Below are 23,299 nucleotides of genomic sequence, written 5' to 3'. Positions count from 1 at the left end.
GTGACAAAAGAGTGTCAAATACAGATAGTAATGTATACTTCCCTGAAATGGGAGACTGCAGTATCTGAAAAAAAATACAAAACTGAGTTATTAACCAAAAAATGGTAGATACTGAGAAAAAAATGGTAGCAGTTTTCCCTGGCCTCACTGCTGATTTTGCGGATACTGCAAATGGGACCCCCTCAATAAAGCACTGTAGAATCATTCTGAAACTGCAGTGACATTTTGGCATTCCAACAGTTTGACTCCATCTGATGTATAGGCGTATGTATATCTGGTCTCAGCCTCTTTGTAATTAAATCAAAGTAAGTTCAGTGTAGTTCTCCTTTTAGATTTTTAGAGTGCATGTTTTACTCCATCGAGGCATAGTGATTTTCAATAAGGGTTTAAGGTGCTTATTATGACCATACTTTTTTACAGTGCTTTTTTTTTTTTACATACCAACATCCTTCCCGGTTTTTATCAAAGCTTGTTGTTCAGTAGACGGTCTTATCAAGGGTAGTGCGCTGCCCTAAAATTGGAAGACTGCAGTATCTGCAAAATTTTCGAAATTGATATGCCACCTGTTGGGCTCATGAAACACTAATACACAAGTGACTGCAGTTTCAGAATGATTCTTCAGTGCTTTCCACGGGTATTTAGTGGCCACCTGTTAGGCTCCCAGTTACAGTATCTGCAAAATCAATAGTAAGGCAAGGGAGTATCTACCATTTTTCTCAGTTTTGTATTTTTGCAGATACTGCAGTCTTCCATCTTAGGGCAGTGCATTTTAACTCTATCTCTGTTGCCCTGTGAGGAAAGATGTAAATTATAACTAATTTTTCCAGTTAAGGCCTTGGGATTCAAGTTAAAAAAAAAAAAGTCACTTTTAGGAATGATTCAAGAATTCAGCATTCGGTTTGGAGCCTTCCTCAGACATGAAATGAAAATACACTGATCTGACATGTCACAGTGGTCATTTTGCAAACAGGACCTTGAAAGCTGTGAATAGAAATAAATATTTAGAAAATATAATTGGTACCATTTTCTTAATAGGCTGTTAATTTACGTTTTTCATTTCATTGTAACTGAATAACTGCACTGTTCAAAGTTGAAGCCTGTTATTGCATTACTGTTATTAAACATAATAGTTTTACTATGGTGAGAACTGTCAGGGACTTAATTTTTTCATTAACTATTAAATGCTGTAACTGTAAAAGGGTCACGAGGGTTTAACTATAACCTAATTAATGAAGAAGTGATCAAGAAACCAATGGGTGTCCTTTTCTGTTAATGAAGAGAATTTTGCCATGTGTCTGCATTTAGCTTAGGCAAACAAGTGAGTTTTATCCAAGGGTTGTCTTAGACTGGTTGAAAGTAATTCATAGCATCATAGTGACCTACCTTATGTGTGATATATGATATGGCAATTCTAGTAGTGAAAAGGGGGATAATTTTATTCTGCAATAATGACCTTTTTATTATACGATTTCTCGGCTTTTTTTCCCGTAGGGGGTTAGTGCCGTCGGTGAACCTCACGGGTTGTACTGTAGGCATTACTAAAGGTTCTTTGCAGCGTCCCTTCCATGGCCCCTAGCTGCAACCCCTTTCGTTCCTTTTACTGTACCTCCGTTCATATCTTTCTTCCATCTTGCTGTCCACCCTCTCCTAACAGTTATTTCAAAGTGCAACAGCGAGGTTTTCCTTCTGTTACACCTTTCAAGACTACCTATTCTCAGTTTCCTTTCCAGCCCTGGATGACCTCATAGGTCCCAGTGTTTGGCCTTTGGCCTAAACTCCATATTCCATTCTTATATTCCATTTTCTTTTCTTTTTTTTTTTTTTTTACAGATTATACAAACCTTTTCTTCGTGGTGCTGTTTACGTGTGAAATGTTGTTAAAAATGTACAGTTTAGGCTTCCAGGTGAGTATTGAGATCATATAAACAGTTTGCCGAAAGTTAGTGTTCACTTCTTGAAAGCAAAAGTGGGTATGTCATGGCAATGATGTAGCAGTGTAATTTGAGTTTACTTTTGTGGTGAGCATAGAAAGTAGTTCTTAAGATGCTTCTACCATGGGAAACTTTTTAGTGATAAGATAACATTTGATTTGTTTAGTTAAGTAGATACTGTATTTATTAAGGAAAAAACCTTAAGCTTTAGTTTACTTGTATAGTAAGCAGGCTTCTTAAGATGCTTATATTATATGAAAAAAGTGTAATGATAATATTTGATTTGTTCAGTTAAGTAAATACTGCATTCCTTAAGAAAATAAGCCTTATAATAATATTATATGTTTATATTTTAGGAAACATTTTTAGTGATAACATTTGATTGGCTCAGTTAAGTAAATATTGTAGTATTCATTTTGAATGAAAAAAACTTCATTATCTAAATGCGTCTGTAGCTGTGTGTCAGACCAACATTTTTTTTTTTTTTTTAGTTTTGACAACCTCTGGCCATTGTGTTTGATTATATTATAGAAAACATTTTCAGTGATAGCATTTGATTGGCTCATTTATGTAAATACTATATTCCTTTTGAATGAAAAAACTTCATTATTTAAATGTTTCTGCAGCTTTGTGTCAAACCAACATTTTTTTTTTTAAGTTTTGACAACCTCTGGCCATTGTATTTGAAATGTTATTTCTGTTCCCCTTTGGGAAAGTAACTGAAACTTCGTCTCCATTCCTCAGGGTTACTTTGTGTCGTTATTCAACCGTTTTGATTGCTTTGTGGTTATCAGTAGTATAACAGAGGTGGTCCTTACCTCTACTGAGATAATGCCTCCCCTCGGTGTCTCTGTGCTCCGTTGCGTCAGATTACTCCGAGTCTTCAAAGTTACTAAGTAAGTTGGGGCTGAGGTTGGTCCTCCTCAAGTTTCTCTGTAAGTTGGGTTTCCCAAGTTGTTCTGTAAGTTAAGTCTCCCGAGTTCCTTTGTGAGCTGAGTCTCTCAGGTTCCTCTGTAAGCTAATTCTCTCGGGTTCCTTTTTAAGTTGAGTTTCTCAAGTTGCTCTGTAAGTTTAGTTTCTCAAGTTCATTTTTAAGTTAAGTTTCCCAAGTTCCTCTGTAAGTTTAGTTTCCCAAGTTTCCCTGTAAGATGAGTTTCTCAAGTTCCTCTGTAAGTTTAGTTTTTCCCAAGTTTCCCTGTAAGTTGAGTTTCCCAAGTTCCTTGTAAGTTGAGTTTCTCATGCTCGTTTTTTAAGTTGAGTTTCCCAAGTTCCTTTCTGAGTTGAGTTTCCCAAGTTCCTTTCTGAGTTGAGTTTCCCAAGTTCCTTTCTGAGTTGAGTTTCCCAAGTTCCTTTCTAAGTTGAGTGTCCTCAAGCTCCTCTTTAAGTTTAGTTTCTCGAGTTCATTTTTAGGTTTGAGTTCCCACGTTCCTTTGTAAGTTGAGTCTCTCAAGTTACTAAGTTGAGTTTCCCAAGTTCCTCTGTAATTTAAGTCTCCCAAGCTCCTCAGCAGAGTTTCTTGCTCTTGCATTCACTATGAAGTGACAGTGATAACAGGAACACAATAATTATTACTTATTATTTTTTCAGAATGTGTTAATTCTGTGATCAATATTTTTGTGACAAATGAATCTCTGGAATTTGAAAATAAGGAATAATTGAAATATAAACATTCTCCTGTAACTTACATAATTTTTACAAAGGTTTCGTCGAAGCTTTAGAATTTGGGCTTTTATAGGATTCGGGTAACTGTAACGAATATTATTTATATTACATTAGAAAATAATGAGGTATATAATTTGATATTATATGTTTTACTTGAATTCTAGTTTCCATTATTAAAATTCAATATTACGTACATTATGGGTTTACTGTTTATTAAAATGTATTTTCTTGCTATTTTACCCATTTAGTACAATTTAATACATGCGTTTATGATCTTGTTTCTTTAATAGTTGATATATGAAAAGCGCTTAATATACACAACGCTAGTAGGGTGTATCCTGAGAAATGGCGACACTGTGGGTTAGACACTTAAACTTATGCAGGAGACACAACTCTTCGGTCCTTAAGACCGTCAACTTCTATCAGATCTCTTCACGTCGGCAACTGATCAAACTTTTTCTTATCATTAGCAAGAAGTTGAAAAATAAAAAAAAGAATTGTGAAGCTGATTTCCCCTATGGAAACTTTTTCCACAAGGGCTGAGTTATGATATTACTTTTTTTTTTTATCAAAGTCTGTCCTTTTTTTCTTTGCTCCTTCATTGCAGGAACTTATCACAAGTGTTTCTTTTCCGAAATTTAGCAATAAATGGGTCAAAAAGAAGCAAAACAATTGGCTTAAATTCTATATTCCATTCCATTCCATTCCAAAACAGTTGTAGGGTAGTCGTCTGACCCCAAACTTGTACAAAACCCGCACTGCATATGAAACCGTACAACGTATTTTGATTTCCATTTCTCTGATTTTTCTGTTACTTGGTTAAAACTGTAGAGTAGTGTATTAGACGAGGAATTCTGACGCTTTTTTTTTTTACATTATAATATCGTTGATGTAAGCCCTGTAAGCTTAAGGAAAACATTCATGAACTCTGAAAATGAACGATCTTACACCTGACGAGACCGTGGGATGAAGAAGAGGTGATTATATCCATTAACTCTTTCCAGCCTTATCGGTGTGACACTTGTATGATTACAGGTATTGGCGATCAATGAGTAACCTGGTCCATTCGCTCGTGTCCCAGTGTCGGTCCATCATGTCACTCCTTGTCATACTATTCCTCTTCATCTTTAGCTTTACCCTACTCGGAATGCAGATATTCGGAGGGAAGTTCACAAAAGAACAGCGTAGTAATTTTAATTCCTTTTGGGCCGCCTTGTTGACTGTCTTCCAGGTACATAAAACGACTGCGTCACGTGCTTGCAACAAGGAATGTCCGAGCTGTGAGCTCGTGTCGGCGGCTTTCTAACTCTGCCATCTGGTGGCGAACGCAGCAGTTGTCATGTCGAAGTAGTAGACTCAGCACAGTCAGACTCTCTGTATAGTTGGACGCTTTACAGTCAGATTCTTTATAGCCAGATTCTTTTATAGCTACGTTCTTTATAGCCACATTCTTTCTAGTCAGAGTCTGCATAGCCAAACTCTTTGCAAACTGAACCAAACCAATGTTTTGGCCGAGTTACTAAGCCGAGGCCGAGCCCTGCTCACTTTCGCTGATCCGGAATGCATCTGCATTTGCTTCCTCTGGTGATGGAGAAGGACAGTGGCCTTCAAATGTCTCTTCTGGGGGCCGCTTCTCTCTTTTCTAATGCATTATCGTATTATGACCTGATATATGCTAGTCGATATAATTACTAAAAGATAAACTCTATATAAGCTCCTGATCATCTAGACAAGTCAGTTTTTTTTTATAGGTATTGTGTATGACTGATCACAATGTCCATATCCTTTTATTAACATTGTTACCCATGAATGATGCACTATAATCTTTTAATGTTAAAGAGCTCATTTTGTTTCATTCCATAAACAAATGCTTGACCTTTTTTAATGAGAGGGCTACGTTCTCTTAAGTGTAAATTCCATTTCTGCAGTATATATACTCACAGAGGCTTAAAATTTAATAGCCTCATGGTATGATGTCATGGTTTAATAATATCTTTTGCAATTCACAAGGTTCATCAGTGAAACCTAGATTCATGTACATTCAAACAGTAACCTAATTGTTGAAAGCAACTTCCAGTGTGTCAGTTGCAGAGTAAATATCTACTATGCCCAAACCTGGATATGTGTACATATATGTATGTACTGTATATATATTCAGGTTTATGCACAGACTCTGCTCTCATATTTTTTTTATACTGCTTAAACTAATGTTTTTTTTTTTTTTAACTGCTGAAAATGTTTGGGATGAAAATTATATATTTCCTTTCAGAACGGTTTTAGGCAGGTCTCATATATTTTTACCCAGAGAGCTGCAATCTCTTATACTTTTATTTTCAAGTCCATAATGAACACTCTGAGTTTTTTTTTTGTAAGCTTTGGCAGGGAAGCATGCCATGGAAAATCTTGTAAGTTCGTGAGCAGCTGCTGAAATTGATTGCCAAAAATCTCTAATACCACCATCTAGAAGCAGGGTGAGGTTTAAACTTCCTGTTATTGCAGCATGTTGCATTGACACATCGCCTCTTCTCTTTACTAAATGGAGGAATCAGCATCCTGGCTGCAGGGCGTCATCTGACCAGTCTCTTTTAGGCTTAAGATCTCATACGCATATCTACTCTGTATCCCCTTGTACTTGGCCACGCCTACAGCTAGTCTCTTGGGAAATAGAGGACAGCCATAAGATCTAACATTTGTAGGTTTTGACGAAAGTTCAGTGCCTTTGGAGCGATTGTATGACTTACAAGACTACGAAACACGGCAATTGTATGATCGTATTCCTTCTGGTTGCTGCTGGCTCTTTTGTTGCTAAAAACGTGACTTCTCAGACGATAGCTTTCAAGGGATCATTTAGATTTTCTTGACAGTCAGCATGCTCATTTGAAATGGCGTCCCTTGAGAAAGGCTTGTTGTTTGAGGCGTTGTGTTTGTATTAACACAAAGATTCTGCAGCATTCTGGAAGTCAGTTGACGTAGTAAGTTTATCTTGTAAAAGTACAGTTGAGCAAAGTCTCCTTCGGCCAAAACCATCTAGTGTTATTTCTTATGTCTTCATTTTTCTAGGAATTGGCTCACAAGTAGTCTGGCCATTGCAATTGTTATCTGGAACTAAGAGTATCCAAAATTTTTTTCCACTCATATTTCCTGTTTGCCGATTCTACTTGTAATGATTTGTTACCATGGCGGATATGATTTTGAATAAGAGGATAAAAACTCAGGTTTAAAATGGGACACCTAGTGAACACCACTACAGCAATTCAATTTGCAGTTCATTTTGGACGCGAGGGTCCAACTTGCTGCCTGGTTTGGCCGATAATTCTGTCTTTTATGAATCAGAACCCTCTGACCTCACTTGTGAGTTGACCTTCATCCTTTAGTATCTTCTTGCACTCTTAATTACAAGTCCGTTTTCCGGTCAGCAATGGTACATTTTGGGTGAGAATGCCAGGTTTTCTTGTGAGCACTCAGATCTTGGATGAAGGCTTCCTGTAACCTAGTCTAGCTGGGTTCAAGGATGTAATCATGAGTTTTCAAGCCTCCACATGCTCAGACCATGTGGCTTGAAAGCGTTGGCACCCAGGATGTAACATTCTCACCTGCCCCCCAAAACCCCCCATTCTTTTATACCTGGTGGTCCCAAATGTGTCTATATCACTCCTTACAATGTAACATTCTCACCCCCACGCCCCCCATTCTTTTATGCCCGGTGGTCCCAAATGTGTCTATATCAATCCTTACAATGTAACATTCTCACCCCACGCCCCCCCCAAATTCTTTTATGCCCGGTGGTCCCAGATGTGTCTATATCAATCACTCCTTACAGATACTGGCGTTCGCTCTCCAACCTGGTCGCTTCCCTCCTCAACTCGATCCAGTCGATCGCCTCCTTGCTGCTGCTGCTCTTCCTCTTTATCATAATCTTTGCTCTCCTGGGCATGCAGGTCTTCGGTGGGCGTTTTAACTTTAACCCGACTGAGGACAAACCGCGGCATAACTTTGACAGTTTTGTTCAGGCCATGTTGACGGTGTTCCAGGTACCCCGCGTGCCAGATAGTGGTGTTATGTTACTTCTTCTTCTTCTTGTTTGTTTATTCTGGAGATGTTGGTGTTGTTGTTTGTTGTTGTGGTTGATGTTGATGATGTTGTTTTGAGATTTTATTTATTTACTTTAATTTTTGCTTCCAGTCCCTTCAGTTCGTTTTTCTTTTTTTTATCTTTTCATCTAATCAGTGTTGCCTGCATGGAGTTATGCGTTTTTGAGATGGCCTTGGGCATCTTTCGTTTGATTTATTAGGATAGTGAGCTGTTTGTGTGTGTTTTTTTTTTGTGATTTTCACCTGCACCCAGATTTCGTTCTCTTTCGTGTGATATTTCCTTTTTTATTTCATAGTGTAGTGATGATTGTTATAGCTTGCCACGATGCACTGCGCGTTTTATTGTTATATAGTGTCTACTATTGGCAGCCTAGGCAATTTCAATGGAGCATGGTATTTATTCATCTAAGGACGATGGCTGTTTAGTTCTTTATTTCATGTCATGTTGCAATTACTTAGAAAGGGGCTCAGTTGTGACTGTTATATAGAGTATCACTGAACTGATCGAAGAATTTAACCGGCAGCGAGAGTTTGAGTGAATGGAGAGGATAAACGTTGTCAACAGACTGTTGGAAAAATGTTGGAAACAGAATTGCAGCTTCACCAGAGAGAGTGCTGACACCTATAACCTCTAAACCATCCTTTCGTATCTTTAGAAGTAAGTGAAACGAAGATATGCTTAAGGGACTGCGTGGAAGGGTGTACTATGGTCGGTTTTGCAAATTCTGCTCTTTCATGGGAGGAATGTTTCCGACCTGTGTTGAGAGAGATTTGAACCACTGAACTAAACCAACAAGATTAAGCAGCTGAAAAGTTCAAATAACTATGTATTTGGGTATTTTGAAAAATGACTTAATTTTGTTAGTGTTGACTTAGGGTATAATTTGAAAGACAGTGGTGTTATCTGGGGAAACAAAGACTCTAAGTCAGATGGTTTATACTGCCCTGAAATGGAAAACTGCAGTATCTGCAAAATTTTCGAAGTTGAGATATGCCACCTATTGGGCTCGTGAATCACTAATACACAAGTTACTGCAGTTTCAGAATGATTCTTCAGTGCTTTATTTAGGGGGTCCCATTTGCAGTATCTGCAAAATCAGTAGTAAGGCAAGGGAAGACTGCAATATCTATCATTCTTCTCAGTTTTGTATTTTTGCAGATACTGTAGTCTTCCATTTTAGGGCAGAATAGCGTATGAAAGACGCCAAGGAAAAATGGCAGTAGAAATGAGAGTGTCCTACCATTCCTACGGGCCTCTGAATCATCCTATATTCCATCCAGTTCTTGCATTCACACACCAGTAAGTTCTTCAAGACTTTGATATTCAAACAAGAGAAAGGCTTTTCAAAATAATTTGCATATTTTTTTTACATTCCTGTGACAGTTATTTCCATATTTTTGATATCACGTGTATAGCCGAGAGTCCCCCCCACCCTTTTTTTTTTTTTTTGAGGCTCAAAAAATTTCTTGAGTTAACGGTATCTGTGCTTTGATTTCATATGCAATAAATTTCTTACAAAGTTAGACTCAAATTGTAGGAAGGAAAATGGTTGTGTGTTTGCACCTTGTGACTGTGAAGACTCATATAGAGTTCAAATTCGGTTTTATCCCCGCAGGGGGTTAGTGCCGTCAGTGCTCCTCATGCGGTGCACTGTAGGCGTTACTTAAGTTTCTTTGCAGCGTGCCTTCGGCCCTTAGCTGCAACCCCTTTCGTTCATTTTACTGTACCTCCTTTCATATTCTCTCTCTTCCATCTTACTTTCCACCTTCTAACAATTGATTCATAGTGCAACTGCTTTGAGGTTTTCCTCCTGTTACACCTTTCAAGCCTTTGACTGTCAATTTCCGTTTCAGTGCTGAATGACCTCATAGGTTCCAGTGCTTGGCATTTGGTCTAAGTTCTATATTCAGTTCAGTCAGTTCAGTTCAAATTCGGTTTTATAAAATTATTTGCCATCATGAATTTCCATGAAAGTGACTGTGTTGTATTTGGACTAGAACCGTAAAGTATGTACAGAACACCGTTTATATAAGTATAAGAGCATGGTTCTTAGTAGTACTTAATTAGAAATTAATCTCCGTAGGGAGGTAGTTCCAATCAGTGCACCTCACGCGGTGCACTGTAGGCATTTTTGAAGGTTCTTTGCAGTTTCCCTTCTGCCCCTAGCTGCAACCTCTTTCATTCCATTTAGTGTACTTCCTTTCACATTTTTCTCATTCCTATATCTTTCTTTCCAGCTTCTCCTGTTAATTGTTTCATAGTGCAGCTACGAGGCTTTCCTCCTGTTACACCTTCAAAACTTTTCAACTCTCAGTTTCCCCTTTCAGCACTGAATGATCTCATAGTTCCCAGCGCTTGGCCTTTGGCCTAACATTCTATATGCCATTCCTTTCCTTAGCACTAGATACATTTTAGCCTTGTCAGAGAAGATTGGGGGTGTGAGATCTTTCCAGGAAGTTGGGCATCATAGGGGTCAAGACATGATGATGAGAATGAAGGTCACTGAGAGATCTCCCAGGACTGTGATCTCGTGCTAATTGTATTACTGAGCCTGAGCCTGGATAACGCTAAACAATAAAAGTCGTTTGGGAGTAGAAATATCAAATCGAAAGCCTTTTTTATAAACCAAGAAGCGAAAACGATAAAAGTTGCTTGCGAGCAGAAATATCAAATCGAAAGCTATAAATGAAAATAAATAAATAAAAATAAATAAATAAATAAATAAAAATAAATAAATAAAAATAAATAAATAAATAGGCAGTCAAACAGGAGGTCAAACCATAGGAGGTCAAAAAGCCAAACAATAGGTGGTCGAGGTCAAACAATAGGAAGTCAAACCATAGGAGTTCGGTAACATATAGAAAATATATTAGATCGAATTGGATATTAAAGGACGTTTTTTTTTTGAATATGAATCACGGTGATGTGATAAAAAGTCATAAAGCGACAAACGCAAACAATATGGCAGAAGTGGGGATGCTGGTCACGCTTCCGCCTGGGAAGGCCAGAGAAAACTAAGCATAAATCACACTTGATCGACAACTCTTTGGAACAATGTGATAAATTTGAATCAAAGAAAATAAACTGTTCTAATGACGACCGTGAGAGGTCATCTTAGTGGTGGAAACAAGACAACGTTAGCTTTTTTTAAACCAAGAAGCGAAAACGATTCAAGTCAAAATATCAAGCCGAAACCTTTTTTTTTTTTTTAAACCCGTTGAAATGAGCAGAAATATTAAATAGTCTTTGTACTGTGATGTTCATCCAGGGATGGCAGTGGTGGACAAGGCTACGGTTGCATCATGCAAGTCAAAATTGGTTGTTTCCCGTTGAAATGAAAAATATCTTGGTTGCCGGCATCCAGGCTGATCTTGTACACATCAATAGATTATTCGCCTCCCAGCTTTGTTCAGGAATGTTACCTGATTTCCATAATATTTCTGCTTTTAGAAGGCAAGTTATTTGTAGATAATTAATTCTCTTCTCTTTTTATCTTTTTAGTGTTCTGTAAAAGAAATCTATTGTGCCGGCTTTGTCTGTCCGTCCGCACTTTTTTCCGTCCGCACTATTTCCGTCCGCCCTCGGATCTTAAAAAACTACTGAGGGCTGCAAATTGGTATGTTGATCATCCACCCTCCAATCATCAAACATACCAAATTCCAGCCCTCTGTCCTCAGTAGTTTTTATTTTATTTAAGGTTAAAGTTAGCCACGATAGTGCATCTGGCAACGATATAGGATAGACCACCACCGGGCATTGGTTAAAAGTTTCATGGGCCGCTGCTCATACAGCATTATACCGAGACCACCGAAAGATAGATCTATTTTCGGTGGCCTTGATTATACGCTGTAGCGGCTGTACAGAACACCTGATTGCACCGAAGAAATTACGGCGCATTGTTTAGTTGTTTTGGTTTTAATTCAGCCATTTTTTTAGTTAATTTTTTTCTTGCCAATTTATCCATGATAAATGTGGCATTTTGGGATATACACAGATACAGGTTTAGTCAGTAGGACTTTGGAATTACAGCTGAACGATTTTACAGGGCAGTATAAATAAACAACATGATTATTCGGATCGTCGATTACTTGTGGGCTGAGAATGTGTTCACGGTTTCTGTTACTATTTCTGTGCGTGTATAATAATTTCCCGCGGCGAATATTATGCTAACTACCGGCGTAGTAGGAGGACTGGCTGCAAGCCAGGAACATGTATGGTGTCTTAGGTTTTGGCCATAGGCCAGGGTGCTGTGGGCTAGTGTGTCACGATGAATATTTTTCGGAGAAAATTGCTATTTATGTGAATGCGTTTCTTGTTATGACAATCAGAATGCTATTACATTAGAATATTATTTTGACCCACTTAGCATATTCAGTGATGCTTAATCTTTTATGCAGAGTTTGTCGCCAGTTGGAACGACGGGGAAAAGATATTTAGCCACGATACGATGGTAATTAAGAGAAGAAAATGCAAGAAGTAACTTTGTCTCTCATCTCTGTCTTGAACCTTTGTGAAGTGTTGCTCTTTCTTGAAAGTATTTCTCTCTCTCTCTCTCTCTCTCTCTCTCTCTCTCTCTCTCTCTCTGTCTTGAACCATCAGATGATAGTGTCTCTCTCTCTCTCTCTCTCTCTCTCTCTCTCTCTCTCTCTCTCTCTCTCTTCTCTCTCTCTTTTTTCTGACGTCTTGATCCTTTACATGAAGTGTTAGGCCTTTCTTTTCTCTCTCTCTCTCTCTCTCTCTCTCTCTCTCTCTCTCTCTCTCTCTCTCTCTCTCTCTCTCTGACGTCTTGATCCTTTAGATGAAGGTAAATGAAATATGAAATAAAAAAACGCTTCATCAGCAAATCTCTGAACTCTCTCTCTCTCAGTGCTCTCTCTCTCTCACGTTTTAACCCAACTGTCTCTGGGGTTTTGATGTGTTGAGTTTGTGGTTCTTGGAAAGTTTGTACTCTTCCCGCAAGAAAAGTTTAGAAGCAGCAACGAGAACTCTAGGATAGTAGGCTTGGATTGGGTAGTGCACTGTAGGCATTACTTAAGGTTCTTTGCGGCGTACCTTGGCCCCTAGCTGCAACCCCTTTCATTCCTGTTACTGTATCTCCGTTCATATCTCTTTCTTTCTTTTTTCCATCTTAACAAATTTTCCAACCTCTTGATACACCTTTAACAATTGTTTCGTTGAATGTAAGGTCCCAGTGCTTGGGTTTGGCCTAAATCTTGATATTCTTATCCATGGCTTATTAGTCTTGCCCCCTTTAGTTTTCAGTTTCAGTTTCAAAACAAAATAGAACGTGTTGGGAAATTTTTTTCTTCACGGTAGCTTTATCATTTATCGTATGTGCTTTTGCCCAGCAGTCCTTCCTGTGTTTGCCAGGCTAGATGACAAGTTCTAGTCTGATTGTGAGCGTTCTTGGTAATCTCCAAAAACAGTTTTGCTGTCAAACATAGAATTCTTTCCACTCTTTTTTTCAATATTTCCCATAGTTCATGAATGGGGGAGACAGTGAGTTTAGCTGAAATGAAAGTTTGTGCTCTAAACCCTATGATAAGAGCTAGATAGGTGATTGCCATTTATCTGTGTCATCAGGCAGATCATTTGAGCTTGTTCGACATGTTTTTAACAACACAAGACATCAAATGTCTTTGACCTCTCTTTTCTGGTGACCTTTTTAACAATCACCAGGCAGTTTGATGATGCATTGCTGCATATAAATTAGTTTTATGTTACAAAAAAAATTCTAATCATGATTTCATTGAACCTTGATCAGAAGTTCTTCGAACAGAAAGCTGCAGGTTTTCCCCTCTGTCCATTTCTAGATCTTCTATCGCGGAACGATAAGACCTCTTTGAAATTTGGAATACAGTAAATGTTCATCTTGAGGGTTGTGATAAACGGAGTTGTGGAATCTTCAACAGTAGAAATGACCTCCAGATGTTAAAACTAAGTTGCATATATCTGGCTAACCTCCATAGGTTACACCTACATGCTGGCTGCTATCCAACAAAGCCTTAGGATCCTGCAGTTTTCTTGAACAGTTTTGTTTATCTGTATTCGGAGGTTCTTAATCGGTTAGGATCAAAGATAGGCTGCTGTTGACCCATCAGCATGCTGATGCCTTGATGTGCATTGTCTCTGTGAAGGCATGGGAGCCTGGCACAGTTTACAATTCCACAGTTGATACCCTGTGCTTCTATGGACACTTGCAGAACACATGAATAGAGATCTGGCACGTATTCATGACTGGAGTAGGCTTTGGGGCATGAACGTACCCTTTTAGAACTCAAAGTTAGTCGATCCAGAACACTCTTTTGCATCATGATTTACATTTCTCTGTTTCTCAGTGACTACTGAAAAATTACAGATGTAACTTATGGTCTCTCGCAACATTCTTCTTTCTTAAGAAGTTGCTATCTTGCGGATATGATTTCGCATGTTTCGTGATGAAGCTATTATTTGTAAGTTTTTAAAATTTGTTTTCCAGAAAGGTGTAGATGTTCTATCATGTCAGTTTATTTTTCGATGTTGTTCCTGTTTTGTTTAACAGCAAACATTCTCTCCACTCTTTCTTTCCCTGACCTTGCTGTTTGTGCTCGCAGCACTGGGCAAGCCGCTGCTGCAAACAGGGTGTCGTTTTCTAGATCAGGTTTAATACCAGGCAGTTCAGTAGGAGGTTTATCTTGGCTAAAACTAAGATATGGAATAGTGTACCTAGTGCCGTTATGGAATCTTCTGACCTCCAGATGACGGCTGTCTGTACGCTTTTGTTTTCTTTCTGTCAAGATCTCCCTCATGTTGATGTATCACATTTTCCTGTAACTCTCTCTCTCTCTCTCTCTCTCTCTCTCTCTCTCTCTCTCTCTCAAGAAAGAACGAAAGGAAGAAGATGTCAGTTTCAGATTCCTGTTATGTAACATTACATTATCCAGTCCCTGCTCAGAAAACAGTATTTCAAGTGAATTATCACTGATTGGGGACAATTTCAAGTGAATTATTGAAGTGTTATAACTAGCTGAAAGAGTTGCAAACAAATCCTAGTGTTTAATAGTGGTAATTAATAATAATTATCTCTTTCCACAATCCGATTGTCTAGTGACATGGGAGATACATATCTTAGGTACAAGGGTATGAAAGCATCAGTGGAATTGAATATGTACAGCTGAAACAGAGTTCGAAATAACTAGTTTACATCATATCAATAAAGTACTTGTTGTATTAGGACCTCCAAAATTTCTCGTTCAGGTTTTTATAAATTTCTCAGAAGTCCCAGTTCAGGTAATCGTTCAGTGCATGTTGTAAATTAACTGCAATCAGTTCAAAGTCTCTTGTTTTTGCATGTGTTACTAACAAAGTTAGTAACAATGTACTATAGTTGTTTTCTTCATCTTCTCTGTAATAACCTTAATCTCTTTTGATTTCCCTAACTGAATCTTTAGTTTAATGGACTTCTTTCCATAATCATCTTCTTCACAGAAATTCCAAAGATAAATTTGAGATAGAGACATTTACTTTTACCAGGATCGTCTGATTCCTTTCATATATAAATCTGTGATCCTGGTTGATACTTTTAGGTTTGACTGAAGGATGAAAGACGAATTTCTCTTGATTTATAAATGTGGACTGGTCCTTAATTGCATCAGGTAAGGACCTTATGATAGGATATTGACGGCAGCGTTGCCTTTTGGAACCAAAAGTAGATCTGGCTCTCACTGAGCAGTGATTAGATCTAGTCAAAAGGCGCTTTCAAAAAATAATTTTTTTCTTGATAGTAAAAATGACCAGTTTTTGTGGCTAAGCAAAGAGTACGCAACCCAAGAGTTGAAACGGCAAATAGCAGAGAGGAATGTCAGCAGTCCATTCAGAGATAAAAATGGTAACTCTTGATGGCAGCCATCCCAACATCAGAGTTCTGTGCTTGACCAAACCAGAAACTGATATTTTGCTGCCACTTGGTCTCTCTCCTCAGTTCAGAATTTTACTGAGAGTAACAGCTGATGCAGTGGTGGAATCCGCATCTCACATTCCATGTCTAGAATAAGAATTTTATTCCTGGGGCCTCTTGCAAAATCGTTACTTGCAGACGATCTTCTGGAGTACTTTATCTGTCGCGGTCTTGCAAAAGTGAGCATCGTAACAGACTAGGTTCTTAAGTTACTTCTTGTGGACGATGCTAATGATTTGGTTCTTACTTTTGTTACTCGTTAGCATTTCAGTTTTAATGCGCAAATTGAAGGATATTGTATACATGAAGGATATTTTGTTGTACAGATAAAAACATATTTGTTTGCACAAATGAAGGATATTTATCTGCACAAATTGAAGGATATTTATCTGACAAGACGTTCTAACAAATGATAGTTTCTAACGACAGTTCAAATGATTTTCAGTTCATTTTCAAAAAGCTTCTCATTATCTTAGATATGAGAATTTCCCTAGCAGTGATTTAGGGAACAATTTTAACGTACTTTAGCAGGGGAAAGTGACGTGTGAGAGTGTTATTATGGTAGTATAGAGATGAAATGTGTGATTTTATGCCTGGAATAGGTGTCAAATATTGCCTGAGGTAATAAGAGAACTACCTGAGGTGCCAAGTCTGTCGATTGTGAAGGAATGAATGAGGAATGGCATGTGTGGCGTCAAAAAAGACTAATGTTGCATTTGCATTTCATATAAATGATTGCGAAAAGAAAAGCAGAGAAGACAACCTGATTTCCATAAAATGTAAACAAACAGTGCATTTGACGTCGGGTTTAGTAAACAAGTAGGAAGGCGAGAACTCAGGTTTCAGTTTGTTTCTGCCAAGAAACAGCATCATTTACGTTCCTGAAAGAGTGTCGGGGCGGAATTTAGGCAGCGCTAGCAAAATCCACTTTACCTGGATTCCAGAAATTCCTGGCTGTTACGCTGCTGGAGGCATGTAACTTACAGCTCCTGTGAGTTCATCCACCTCAGCGTGTATAATTTACTTTTGACATTCCATATCACCATGTTTCTTTCATTATTTTGGTTCCGATGCTCAGCAAGCGTCTTTGATGACCAAAGCTCTATGTGACGTAAGTTTGTTTTGTTTGTTTTTGCTTAAATGGTTTGAATGTTTGAAGTCATTGCATCTGTAGCTTGCTTCACTAAGAATGATATTCTTCTGTCTTAGGAAATAATACTATATGCAATATATTTTCCCTTTTTTTTTACAAATATAGCTTTCTGCATATTGCATGAACTCGAATAATGCATGAACTTGATGTGCATTGCCTTGTTAATAGCTTTCCAGTCTTTTTATTTGCATATTTTTTATATGTTAATGAATATCGTATCATATTAAACTACATGCCTTCGGTACTCTTTTGATATTAATTTCATTCAATGAAAAATCATCTGTACAGTGACACACCTTGAAACAGTAGAATAGATATGAAGAATACAAGATTCAGCTTTGGAATACACAGAAACAATTTTGTCAGTCTTCTGAAACACTGTGTCTCATTCATTAAAAAATCATCTGTACAGTAACACTCCTTTCAACAGTAGCATAAAAGTCAAGAATACAAGATTCATGTTTGGAAAAACGCAGAAACAATTTTTCCAGTCTTTCTGAAACACTGTCTTTGTACCAGACCTTCTGTACCGAAGCACTGTCTCTGTACTAGAACTTCTGTACTGATATCAATGTCTCTGTACTAGTCCTTCAGTATTGAAGCACTGTCTCTGTACTAGAACTTCAGTTCTGAAAGCACTGTCTCTGTACGAGACCTTCTGTACTGAAGCATAGTCTTAGTACAAAACCTTCTGTACTGAAGCATAGTCTTAGTACAAGACCTTCTGTACTGAAGCATAGTCTTAGTACAAGACCTTCTGTACTGAAGCATAGTCTTAGTACCAGACCTTCTGTACTGAAGCACTGTCTCTGTACTAGACCTTCCACTAATGCTGCTGATTTGTCGTCAGATCTTAACCGGTGAAGATTGGAACGTCGTGATGTATGATGGCATCAGAGCTTACGGTGGAGTTGCGACGCCAGGTATCATTGCCTGCTTCTACTTCATCATCCTGTTCATCTGCGGTAACTGTATCCTTTTACCCAAAATTGTAAAAATCCAAAGGAGGAAAGAGAACTGCTGACTAAAGTCGTGACACGCAGGTTGACCCGAGACGGCATGGATATTATCGGGAACCAGGTTCACTGTCACTGAAGTTATTATTTGTTTTAGTTACTTGTGTGAATACTAAAACATGGTATGATTCTTGTATTTTAGCGGGTTCCTGTGCCATGTTATGTTGTTTTACAATGGTCATGTGCATGGGCCAGCGGGTAGCAGGTGTGACCCCTTATGTTTTGGCAAAAAGGATCAAACCATGGAAATAATGAAAGTAAAAATGAATTATACACAGCAATCTACAGTGAAAAAGGCCCTGTTTCTTGTAGCATAAGGAATTTTGTCATAAGTAAGATAGTGAATTATTCAATATAGATGTTTGTTGAATATTGTACATGCTGAAACAGAATTAATTGACGCTGATTATCGTGGATCTGAAACTTAAATCAATTAAAGCGGCTACATGAAAGTTCCTCCTCCCTCCCTATGACAAAAGCATAAGATGAAATGCTTTATTTATAGATTTTCAGGCCATCAGAACTGTCTCCATTCTTAAAGGCTTATAGTAACCGCAGTTTCAGATATAAACTATCAATAATACTTTTTCTTTGCTTTTTTTTTTTTTGTCTGGGGGAGTGAATTCCAAAGTTCATTTATATTTAAGGAATCACACTGACGACTTTTCAAGGCTACTTGACCCATTGTTTTGCTTCCATAGAACTGTAATATCGGTTCGGTAAATACAACTTTCTACCAACAGTTTCCGTTTGGAATGCCGCAGATTTGTAGAACTTTCACATAACTGTATGATATTAAGTTTGAACAGCCACTTAATACACTGGATTTGCTGTATGTTAATTTGCTTATGTATTATCAGTAATCAAGCGTGCCAGTCTTGAATATACTTGTGACTGCTTCAGTTTAATTAGATAAACAAAATCTACTGTTATCTCTGTGCTTGTTTGCTGATTTGTTTTAAACTTCTGTGAATGACACTCACGAACTGAAGAAACAAAATATTTTATTATTTTTTTATGCATTCCCTTAGCATCACTCAGTGTTGTTTTCGAAATGGTTTTGATTTCATTATCAAATCACATCACTAGAAGCATAATTAAGAAAAACAGTATGGCTGGTTCCCGACGTTCAAATTATTTTAGCCCAATCCTTAGCGTTACCACAAATTTTTGAAGCAAGATTGTGGATCGACGTAGTGTAATGAAACACAGCCCATTCGATGCACTAGAACCACTGGAGGTGCAGTTGTTATATAGATGACATGGTTGGCCAACCCTCTTGTTCTTCCTTTTTTTTTTGTGATTTGAGAAAAACAGTTCTTCCTTAACCTTGGCTCTCAGATATCCTGCTGAATGTCTTCTTGGCTATCGCTGTCGACAACTTGGCTGATGCAGATGCTCTGGGTGATGCTGAAGAGGAAGGCAAGGAAGGAGAGGAGGTAAGATCCCTTAAGAGTTCTTTTACTCCCACTTTGACGGGGAGGTTTCACACGGGGGTATCCTGGAACCCCTCCAGTTTTTAGCAACCTTCAGGTTTAGTTTAGAAGCTGAAAGAAAATCCTCCTATCTGGAACTATGACTGTGATAAAGAAAAAAAGAATTCTTTTACTCGCCTTGGAAGGGGAGGTTCCACAGGGAGGTATCCTGGAACCCCTCCAGTTTTTAGCAACCTTCAGGTTTAGTTTAGAAGCTGAAAGAAAATCCTCCTATCTGGAACTATGACTGTGATAAAGAAAAAAGAATTCTTTTACTCGCCTTGGAAGGGGAGGTTCCACAGGGAGGTATCCTGGAACCCCTCCAGTTTTGAGCAACCTTGAGGTTTAGTTTAGAAGCTGAAAGAAAATCCTCCTATCAGGAACTATGACTGTAATATAGAAAAAAAAGTATATTTAATCCCGATCTGTGTATTACTTTTATCCCGTGAGGGCGTAGAGCCGTCAGTGCACCTCACACGGCACACTAAGCATCACCTGACGTCCTTTGCAGCGTCCTCTTGGGCTTTAGCTGCAACGCCTTTCATCCCTATTACTATACCTCCGTTCATATTCTCTTTCTTCCATCTTACTTTCCACCCGTCTCCTAACAATTGTTTCAGCATTATTATTTTCATTGCTGAAAGACCTCAAAGTTCCCAGCCTAAATGCTATATTTCAATGTATTACTTGTAAAGAACAGAAATATTGGTGTAGATGTGTAACCAATTTTGTTATGGAAATATATTTCTATGATGCTTACTTTTACAGGGAGAAGGAGGCGAAGGTGGGGAAGGGGAGAAGATAGAAGAGGGAGGTGAAGAAGGAGAGGAAAAAACTGCTCTCAACCACATTGCATTGAGGTAAGATACTTGAGTCGTCGTCTTCTTCTTCCGACCTCATTAGTCCCACTGTATAGCAGGGTCGGCCGCTCGAGTCGACTTTCTCCATCTATTTCTATTCTTTGCATCTTCTTCCCCAAGTCCCACCTCACCCATACCCCTCCTCACAACATCATCCATCTGATCTGCTGATGCCCCACATTCCTCCTCCTCCTCCTCCTCCTACCCATCACTGGCATGTTCTTGGCCCTCTTGATTGGTTCCACCTCCTCTCATCTAATCACATGGCCACAGTATCTCAGGCGAGCTTCCCTTGCCTTCTTTACGTTACATATACCACACGTTCTTCTTATATCTTAATTATCCTTCCTTTCCAGTAGTGATATTCCAGCATTCCATCTCACCATCCTCATCCCTGTTCTTTCCAACAGTCCCTCCTCTTTCCTCTTGAGTGCCCAAGTTTCTGCCCCATATAATAGGTAAGGTATTGAAGTAAAAGATTTAAAACTTAGGCCTAGGTCTGAAGGCTAAGTCTTAAAACGCGGAAAGTCTAAATCCAATAGATTGACTACCAAATTACAATTTATGAAAAGATAAGGACCCTTTTCCTGTCGGCTGAATATGGGAAACAAACGGAACACAACCGCCACTAATCAAAATGTGAGATCTGGGATTTATGATTGACAGCATAATCTTTGGTTTCGTGTTTACAAGGTGTTAATTTTTTGTTTACATTTTATTTTTAGGTTGCAGTGTAATTTCATGTTTAATCATTTTTCTTACAGCGTAATTTGGTATTTACGGCACAGATATTTGTTGTTTACATTTTTTGGAGGGGTTGCAATGTAATTTGTAATTTCAAGTTTACGGTCCATTGTTTGTTTGCAACGAAATTTCAAGGTCAGCTGTGTTGTTTGCCTACAGTGCAATTCCCTGTTGACATTTTAAATTATGGTTCATGCAATTTATTGTCTGTTTATTTACAATGCAATTCCCTGTTGACATTTTAAATTATGGTTCATGCAATTTATTGTCTGTTTATTTGCAATGCAATTTCCTGTTGACATTTAATTACAGTGCAATTTCCTGTTGACATTTTAAATTTTTATTCATGCAATTTATTGGTTCTTTGTTTGCAATGCAATTTCCAATTGACATTTTAAATTCTGATTCGCACAATTTAATGTCTGTTTTTTTGCAATGCATTTTCCTGTTGACATTTAATTACATTGCAATTTCCTGTTGACACATTAAATTTTGGTTCACGCAATTTATTGGTTCTTTGTTTGCAGTGCAATTTCCAATTGACATTTTAAATTTTTATTCATGTAATTTATTGGTTTTTCGTTTGCAATACAATATCCCATCAACATTCTAGATTCTGATTCACATAATTCATTGTATGTTAGTTTACAATGCAATTTCTTGTTGACATTTTAAATTCCGGTTCATGCAATTTATTGTCGTTGTTTTTTTGTTCACAATGCAATTTCCCATCGACTTTCTAGATTCTGACTGACGTCATTTAATGTTGTTTCAGGGATGGAGATACGGCAAGCCATACAAAAGTCCACATAGAACTGGACGACGTCCCTGAGGAAAAATATGATGATTACGCGGGCGAAGACTTGGGAGAAGGTGAGATCAGTCTGTTTTATCTTTTTATTGTTTTTTTTTTTGTCGTTTCTCATTGTAAATCAATTTGTTTTCGGATCAGGTCAGTTCAGTCTTATTCTTATGATGTAGGTTTTTCTCTTTCAAGTATTGTCATCCTAGGAAGAAATATTACAATTAATAGATTAGAGAAATACATAATATATATGTATATATTTGTACACATACATATATGTCTGTATGCATATATATATATATATATATATATATATATATATATATATATATATATATATATATATATATATATATATATATTATAATATATGACTTCATAGATTTGTGTGCTATATCTGAATTAGAGTAATTTTTTGAGAAATAAAATTTGAAGCTATTTTAAATTTATTCCATTTCATGATGACTTTTAATCTAATTTTCAAAAACTAGTATGGTTTCAAATATTTTTTTTTTTCTCCTTTTCCGTCTGGACAAAGATAGATATTTAATGTAAAATCACATTTGTGATCAGGTTTTTTATGCAGTTGTTCTTGTTCCCATCTTTAGAGAGCCTGGTTAAAAAGCATTTTTTTTAGAATATCTCTTGTATTTTCAATGTTTTTTTTTTATGAACATTCTGGGTCTTTTCAGTTCTGTCAATGTTTCTAAAGCCTTTGACATCATTAAGCTTAATGTCCTCGACCCACACCCTCTCTCTCTCTCTCTCTCTCTCTTCTCGCAGCAGAGAACTGCTTATCCTGCTCATTGTTATGACATAAGTAAATGTAATTCAAAAAGTTTCGATATTTTTTTCACAATGCGCCTTGAACGCAACGTCATTCCCAATGGGCAGGATCTCGCACTGTTTGACAACCACTCTTCATCAGATTCAGAATTTATTTATATCTTGTCAGTGTCTTCTCTCTCTCTCTCTCTCTCTCTCTCTCTCTCTCTCTCTCTCTCTCTCTCTCTCTCTCTCTCTCTCACCATTTTAAACTGTCCATTGTTTATGCCCTAATTGCCGTTAGACTGAAATCCTCACAGCTCCGATGAAGTCTTCTTCATTGGTCTTTGAATGGTTTTCAGCATCAGCGGTTTTCTGTCTTTTATCCCTGGGTCAGATTGTTCATGCAAGCCATTTTTCCAGTTCAGGATGTTTGCTGTGTCAAGTGCTGTTCCGTTTTACCCGGAAGGGATGACATTATTGTCAATGAAATCGTGGGAATTCCATCTAAAAGGCGAGGCTTGCGTCAGTAATCTGACCCAAACAATAATACAGGAATGCACAAGTTTTTGTGTGTATTAAGTAATATTCCAGTTGGAGCAAAAGTTTTTTTTTATCAGTTTATGTAGAAACGATCATTCTGTCTGTTGGGGAGTTCATATATTATGTTACTTTTCGTCTCTGCGTCTTTTTTTTTAAGTGTTTGGAATGATCTCATCATTAACCCAGTGGTATTTCAACGTTTCAGTATCTTTGTATTCCATGTATTGAATTTTTACTATGAACTTGAGAAATATCTCTCAGATGCATTCTTCAGCATTGCATTTTACAGTGTGATCTGACACACATCATTTGTAGAC

The 23,299-nt window shown here is 37.7% G+C and overlaps 1 protein-coding gene across 1 annotated transcript in view; it reads left to right on the top strand.

The window, feature by feature from the left end:
- LOC136833836 (muscle calcium channel subunit alpha-1-like) overlaps positions 1-23,299 on the top strand; it is a 698,390-nt gene that overhangs the window by 546,943 nt on the left and 128,148 nt on the right. Inside the window, 7 exon segments of the mRNA XM_067096136.1 lie at positions 1,831-1,904; positions 2,676-2,827; positions 7,414-7,624; positions 17,625-17,745; positions 19,132-19,229; positions 20,034-20,125; positions 21,645-21,742. Coding sequence (XP_066952237.1) covers positions 1,831-1,904; positions 2,676-2,827; positions 7,414-7,624; positions 17,625-17,745; positions 19,132-19,229; positions 20,034-20,125; positions 21,645-21,742 — 846 coding nt within the window.

The sequence above is a fragment of the Macrobrachium rosenbergii genome, chromosome 52 (genome assembly GCF_040412425.1).
Source record: "Macrobrachium rosenbergii isolate ZJJX-2024 chromosome 52, ASM4041242v1, whole genome shotgun sequence".
NCBI classification, from domain to species: Eukaryota; Metazoa; Arthropoda; class Malacostraca; order Decapoda; family Palaemonidae; genus Macrobrachium; species Macrobrachium rosenbergii.
Note: the sequence above shows the minus strand (reverse complement) of the source record. Positions and strands in the feature narration are given on the sequence as shown.